General features: G+C 33.5%; 1 protein-coding gene across 1 annotated transcript; it reads left to right on the top strand.

The window, feature by feature from the left end:
- The first annotated feature begins 1,209 nt into the window (after positions 1-1,209).
- LOC143259345 (uncharacterized) lies at positions 1,210-1,639 on the top strand. The gene is made up of 2 exons (XM_076521015.1): positions 1,210-1,358; positions 1,405-1,639. The coding sequence occupies exons 1-2, from the start codon at positions 1,210-1,212 to the stop codon at positions 1,637-1,639; spliced, it is 384 nt and encodes a 127-aa protein (XP_076377130.1).
- Positions 1,640-8,006: the final 6,367 nt, after the last annotated feature.

The following is an 8,006-nucleotide window of genomic DNA, read 5'->3' as shown; positions in this document are numbered from 1 at the left end:
GTATCACCCGCAGAATAAATAATTATTGATCAATTCCTAACATTGTTCAAAACGGAAATGGAAAGCTAATTTCGAAATTGTAGGTTTTTACGAAAACTGCCTTCACGTTACAATTTATATCTCTGAAACTATTAAAGATACGAAGTCACAATTTTTCTCTGATAATCTTGAAGGATGTAAGTATCTAAAAAAATTATGTTTGTATTTTAAAAAGTATTTGATACGAATAGCTGGCCACAAATATTCCGGCGTTCTTTATTGTCTCAGAGCCATAATATTATGTCGTTGAATTTACATTAGCAGTAGTTACAACATTGTGAAATTAAAAGTACATTATAACATAGAAATTATGGAGCTTACATTGATTTTTTATAAATAGTTTTTATAAATAATATTTAACAATAGTGAAGTACTTGCATCGAATACCTGGAGAATATTTTTACTATAAATTATGTTGAATGATCCTAAAATATTTTAATAAGTAGATATGTATTTCAGTCATACCTATATGTATATTTTTTCACAAACAGTCGCACGAGAAATCCTGTTGAACGGTTAATATTACGTTCGCTGCAAAACTTAAATGATATTGTATAGTTGGTTCATGCTATACTCTTCACATCTCAGTTGGCGAAAATGGTTCAAATATATTTAGATCAGATATCCCTGGGCACCTACAATTCTTCAAAGACTGTCTAAAGCAATGTCTAAACATTAAAAATAAATGAGAAATTTCGAAGGGTTGTGGAGTATAAAAGAATAGCGGTATATTATGTCCACACACATTTTTCGAATGAAAATGTCGAAGAAAATAAAACAAAGTTCGTAAAATTATTTAATATACTACATAAATATAATATAATATTATATAATATAATATAATATAGCATTATATAATATAATATTATAAATATAGTATTATTTAATATAATATTTTATATATTATATATATTATTTTATATCTTTTATACATAATCCTACATATATTTTTATGGTGTTCATTTGGAAACTGAACTATAATACAATGTTTCTGAACTTATTGGACTTATAAAAATGCGAAGGAAAGCAAAAATTCAATGACGCGATGTTTTTCAAAGTGTTATACACATAAGTCTGAAACGGGTAAGGACAGAAAAACAAATTTGAAGGTATATTAACAGAAGCAGGAAAAGGAAGTAATATATCGTTGGAGAATTGGGGGAACACTTCATGAGGTCGCTCGAGAAGAGGAGGAGGGAGGGTGAAGAACAAATAATAGAAGAGAAAAAGGAAGAACAAATGGAGTCAGAGGAAACCAGGCCGGAACTGATGGAAGATGAAATAGAGAAACAGATAGGGAACTTGAAGGAGAAGAAGACGTCAGAAGGGGATAACATTCCAAATGAGACTTGGATCTATGTATAGCGAAGGTAATACAAGGGGCAAGCTAAAAGAATTAGCTAAGAAGCTTTGGGGTAGGGAAGGCTTCCCGGAGGACTGGAGGAAAGCGAGTATCGTCAGGGTACATAAAAAAGGTGACACAGAAGTGTCAGAGAATTATCAAGATATAAGTCTTCTAAGCGCGGCATACAACATTTTCGCAGCTACACTGAACGAAAGACAAGCTGACAAGAGGACCGGCAGTGGAAATCGCTTTTGATACGCGCCCTCTAATTGACACTCAGATTGTGCATAAAAATGGACAATTTAGAAAGACGAGATACGATTGTTCGAATCTTGCGGCTCGCTTTTATAGCTACTGGTTGTCAAAAATTATAAAAACGAGTCGGAAGGCTCGAATAATCGTATCTCCTCTTCCCAAATTATCCATTTTTGTGCACAATCTGAGCGTCAATGAGGAAGACTTTACTGTAGTAGGTACTAATTATAGTACATGTACATACCAAGTGTCAAGACACCCTAATACGTTTCTTCACAATGGGCCTCCATTTCCGAGATATTTCGATTTAAAGTTTTGTACGCACCCGGTAAATGAATTATTTAACACACTTTAATAGAATAAACTGTGGGTGGTTGACTTGATAGGATGGTTGACCAGAAAGCTGTAGGTAATAGGTTCGAATCCTCGCTGTTGTTACTATTTTTTTCTACTTTTGTAAATACAACTTTGAAATGTACAAACATTTGATTTACTTTTGCATTTTATATATGAGCCGTTTATTTCGAAAGTGGCATAAGTCAGTTTACCGTTATGAAGAGTGGTGATTTTTTAATGCTTATACGAAATTATTTATACTGAGAAAAATATCAGTATCCTGAGATAACAAATACAAGTAAATCTTCTCGAAAGTTACCATCCATATTTTTAAACGTGTTAAAACGCAAACCCTTAAATATATCGACTTCAAAACAAAGTGACTTATGCCACTTTCAAAATAAACGGCTCATATTTGCATCGATGATGAGAAGCTTGGAAAGATACTTGGACAGGAAAGGATTAATATTGAATGTTGAAAAAACTGAAATGGTGGTATTCCGGAAAGGATGAGGTAAGACCAAGAAGATGGAGTGGAAATGGAAGAGGAAGGACATAGAGTTGGTCCGAGAATTTTGTTACCTCGGAGTAACGTTCCAAAGGTACGGGAATATAGAGAGACGTATAAGGGAGTGGCTGAAGGGAGCCAATATCGTTTTAAACCAGGTATGGGTCATAGGGGAGCGTAAATTCAAAGACAACTTCCTCATGAGAATGTTCTTGTTCGACATGTTGGTGTTAGGTGTATTATTACACGGACTGGAGCTATGGGGCTGCAAGAAGAAGGAAACGGTAAGGGGACGAGTGCACTTAAAATATTTAAAGTGAACACCGGGATTGGATATCCGCACGTCAAGTTACCTGGTTCAAGAAGAAGTAACGAGAATTAGAATAAGCGTACGCACAGGACTAAGTGTTTTAAAAGGAATATTCTGGTCTAGAATGCGATTTTTTAATTCTTTTTTGGTACCTTTTTATAAAGGAACTTCTTGCGTCGGTGTTCTTCACATACATTTGTTAAACTTTCAAAGATAATCTCAAATTTTTACAACGAGAAATAGTGAATAATTGGTAGCAGAACGATCGCGTATCAAAAACATGACCGTATGGTTACTATGATACCGACCGTTTTATTTATCGGAAACAAAAAGAAAAGAAAGTTTCTTAATCAGAATGTGTTCGGTTGTCGTTGGAACAAGGAGGTAAGAAAAAAGGTGATAATTAAGAATATGATAGTATTTTCAAGTTAAAATATAGATTTTTGTTGGTTCCTTAGATTTAACATGCTAAAAGATACAGAAATAATAATGATTTTGACTTGATTGTGGTTCGGACTATAGCGACACATGTACTTAAGGTACAAATAAGAATGAATGAGATATCATGGCAACCAAGTTAGAAAAGCACAGTTTTGAGAAAAACGCGTTTGAAATTTTTTTGTTTCATTTAGACAAAAATCGTACTTACAGCTATCTGCCAATCTAGAATAATAGTGGGGACGTTCCATTTGTTAAAAAAAGAGACTCTGAATTTCCTCTTCTTCTGTCGATTTGCATGGATCAGGATGTCTGCCCTATACACTGTGTCCGAGACACATGTATTCTATTGCTAACGAACCGGTCGGATCGTTCAAAGAGCTACATATAGAGTTTCCCAAAAATTACTCAAAATCGATAAATGAAGGGATCCTGAAGACATTTGAAGTAACTTTTTCCTTAGCACAAATGCAATCCGCGGCTTCATTCACGAGTTATTAACGAAATACACTGACCACTGAGAACCGAGCTCGGCTAGTGCAAGGCGGCCAAGCCAACGAGCGGACGAATCCCAGTTCTGCTCATTAGCTCGGACGCCGTGCGCCAGCTGATCTCACCTCTCATTGGTCACTGTTTTTCATTACTAGCTCGTAAACAAAGCCACGGATTGTATTTGCGCTAAAGAAAAAGTTACTTAAAACGTCTTCTGGAACCCTTCATTTCAATAGAAATATTTTCCAAAGCATATACTTTCAAAGAACGAAATAAAAAAGATCGATTTTTGAGGATACTAGACAAAAATTCTCCCTTAAGGTTTGAGGAGAGTTTGAAAAGATGGGGAGAAAAGGCAATTGTTTCAGAATGTTTGAAAGGAAAGGAGAGAATCGAAATATTGCAAACTAAAAGCAAGGTGGAAAAAGATAGATATTTAACGGGATCGGATGGAGCTAGGTGCGTACAGCTAAGGGGCGGGGGCTGGAACATAAGTACAGAGCTGAAACGAAGATTAAAGAATAAAGTGCTGCAATCTAAGCAACACGAAAGCGTAGCGCGATAATAAAAGTACCTATGATGGAACGCTTTTCATTATCATCAGTTTCATTATAACTTAACCCTTTGCACTCCGCTGTCCCCTCTCGAGGGACATAGTAATTCTAGCATATCACTCGGATGTCCCCTCTCGTGGGACATTAAAGTTTATTAGTGATTACGGGGAATTGAGTTATTTCAGCGCAACTTTTTGAGACATACATGTTTCCCTGAAGTTTTCTCTTGAAATGGCACAAGAAATCAAATCAAAATATAGTAAAATTACTAAGATATATACAAAAAATGTCAGCGGGTTTTGACGATAACATGAGAGGCGTACTCACGACGGTCCGAGCATTTCAAAGGCGCCATTTGAAAAGAGCGATAAGGCAAGTTTGTAGAAGAAAGGTCGGTATGCGAACATAGCACGCACTGTATAGTGAGATTTATAATCATAAAATCTGGGAGAAAAGATTTTCAAAGCCGAACTCAGTCTGGTTTTAAGCGTCGAGCGGTATAGATAGATCTAACGAGTGAGAAAATCGGAAAAGTGATTCTTCTCTTGGTAAATAAATTGGTAAAAGTTTTTTTTGGTAAATATTATCTTGTGAGTTAGTAATAACAATTAGAAATTTTCAACCTATGTATTTACTCATATTTTTTATTAGAACAATGGCAAAACTTTCAAACACGAATGAGTCTCATGACACAAGTAGTAGTGAAGATGAGCTTAAGATAGACGTTTATACAGATATGTTCGAAATGTTACACAGAAATGTTACTACAGATATGTAGAAGGTTTTCTTCTACAGTTAGTCTATCGTTTTGATAGCAGTGATAGTGATATCGTCCAAGCAACAAGGCGACGAGAGAAACAGTTCGCATAGATAGAGATTACAATAACAAAACAAAATTATAAAACAAACAACAACAAAATTATAAAAAATAAAATATTGATTTTTTTGCAAATTTCTCGATTTCAGCGAATTCATAAAAGTCCAATATCATACTAATAATACGAGGGTCTGTAAATGCCCGTTTCTGCCGAAAAGTGGCGCTGAGTAGCTGGTAGCCAACGTCCAGAATGGTTCGGAGTGCTAAGGATTAAAAGTATTATTGTTGAATATTTATGCTACTGTTCGATAGATTGATGTTTCTAGATAACGTGATGAACTTCGAAATGTTTATTTAATACAAATAAAAAATAATACGAGGAAACTGATAAAGTACGAGCGTGTTCTTAATATGAAACACCGTTTTCGTACCATTTCTCTGAGTTTCATATTCAATCTCCCTAATTTGGAACGACTATTTGAAATACCAGTTTCACAAAATGGGGGATAATTAATACAGAATTGTGCTCATTTAATTAGATTGAAATTCAATTACGTAATTTAATTACATTTAATTTCAATTACATTGTAATTCAATCATGTGTAATTCGAACTTTACAGTTAATTCAATTACTAATTATTTTAATCACGAGTGTAAATGAAATCCAATGTAATTGAAGTATAATGTAATTGAAATACAATTCTTCAAATTATATACAACCCAGAACTTTGAAGAAGTTGCATACGTTTTCATGATTTTTACTTAAGAAAATAATTTCACTATTGTTTGCCACTAAAGCATTAATTTAATTCGTGATTTGTTATTTACTGGAATACATAAAGGACAAAATAATAATATCCTCCTTTTTAAAACTTCACATAGTATTTTCAACTTCTTATTACCTATTATTGCTTTTTAATTCGTGATTTTAAGCGACATCGTAACTCGTAATTTTAATTAAATTACATCGCAATTCGTAATTTTAATTAAATCAAATCGTAATTCGTAATTAATTTAATTGAATTACTCAGTATTTTGCGATTAAATCATCACGGTACAAATAGTATATCCAAGTTTTAGGTTTACCAGAATACCTGAAAAAGGAAGGAACAGAGTAAAGTCAGCGATTAGCGGCAAAAGCGAGATGTGGAAATTTGGAAAGATGTAATAAGTACTAGAAGAGGGATGTTCGGGTCTCTAAAACACTCGATAAGAGAATGCAAAATATAGAGGAGATGAAGGAGGGATAAAGGAGATAATAAGCGGTGGAAAAATGGTTTGCCATGATAAGACGGAAAGAGAGAAGAAAAGGATAATATGGTAGGAGACCATTAAAAACTCAAAGAGGAGGAAGGTGCAATAAGGAGAACAGAAAAGAAGGAGGCAGACAGTTTAAAAGGTAGACATAGGAAGCGGGGAATAGGAATTGAGATTAAGGGTGCGTGAAACACATTAAAATAAAATTGTACCTGTTTAGCTTTAATATAAACCAAATCCAATTTGTTAGCAGTGAAGTTGAAATAAAGTTGAGCACAAAAAAATATATGTGGACGCACTTTAAAACGGTAAAATCGGTTGACGTTGTTACGTGTTATAAACAATTAAAGATCGCGAAAATCGCAGTTTTGTCCCGTTTTTTTTACACTTTCGACCAATACCTGTCAGAAATCTGCAACCTTTTTCAATAATAGCAAAATTTAAAAAAAGTCCTTCTGTCAGTTTTAAAAAGGTTATACTGTTTTAATGGATGTTCACATATACATATTTATCCCCCACTGTGTGTATTATTATTATTATTATTATTATTATTATTATTATTATTATTATTATTATTATGTTTGTGACAACTACTGTTCATGACAAGATATTACTGTAGATTACTTGCATATACATATAATTGAGAAGAAGAAGTTTTATTTATTTTGAAAAGAACATAAAGATTTCTACTTTTGACCAGCTATTCGGGTCAAATACCCCACTGTGCGACGTACTCTAACGATTAGCGTACTGCAATAATAAAACACGATACTGATGTGAACGAACAATTGTTTTTATAATGTCTAGAGAAATTATTTTCAATGAATGAGATGAGTTGAGTACCACCAATAAAAAAATTATTTTTGGACTGCGACAGAGGTTCTCCAAACATGTGAACGCAAACAAAAATATTTCGTACGAAAATGTTTGTGTGTTTATTTTCGTATGTAACATCATTCCCTGTCGATGGTTCCATCCATATTCAGTTTGTAGTTTGTGAAGTGCATGTACACTCAACGAATTTTCAAACTTAATTGTCTCGGTAACAAAATTTCCTATGTGAAACTGACGTGAAATTTTTACAATTGTTTTCGTATGGAATTAGTCTGTCATACTAGCAGATTAATATCGTTTCTCTATTTATTAGACTGAGGATCTTTATGTATATTCTCATTTTCATATGTCATTTAAACAAAAATTAGGATTTAAGAAAAATTTCCATCGTCAACTAAAAGACCCAGAATACTCGCTGTAAAAATAAAAACAGAATAAGAATGCTATTAAACTGCGATAATTTAGACATCTTCTACATTTTAAAAATCTGTCCATGGCATCCGCACAATTTTTCGATGGTCAAACATTGTCTATGTTTAAACTGTTATAACTTCATAGAAATGAGTTTTATAAGTAGACTGCAGATCCTTATGCAAAATGAAAGTTCTCTGCATCTGTTGGAAGAAACAGACGTCTCTCAAAAAGTTTTTCCTCTGTTGAATAATTCAGTACAACATTTCAGTAATTATAGTACAATTCTCATGTTCTTTCCCTCTTTTAAAATTGCAGTCCCTCGTTTTTGTAACATATGCATAAAATCCACAGCATATTTATAAGAATAAACGTGGTTTTAGTGGAAAGTCTGAAGGCTCTACTTTCAC

The sequence above is a fragment of the Megalopta genalis genome, chromosome 4 (assembly GCF_051020955.1).
Source record: "Megalopta genalis isolate 19385.01 chromosome 4, iyMegGena1_principal, whole genome shotgun sequence".
NCBI classification, from domain to species: Eukaryota; Metazoa; Arthropoda; class Insecta; order Hymenoptera; family Halictidae; genus Megalopta; species Megalopta genalis.
This window is presented reverse-complemented; position numbering and strand designations above follow the sequence as displayed.

What these genes read in the sequence shown, in the direction of transcription:
- LOC143259345 (XM_076521015.1), top strand. Translation starts at nt 1,210, where the DNA reads ATGAGGTCGCTCGAGAAGAGGAGGAGGGAGGGTGAAGAACAAATAATA. An exon ending in AACTTGAAGGAGAAGAAGAC is followed by an intron (nt 1,359 to 1,404) that starts GTCAGAAGGGGA and finishes ATCTATGTATAG; the next exon opens with CGAAGGTAATACAAGGGGCA.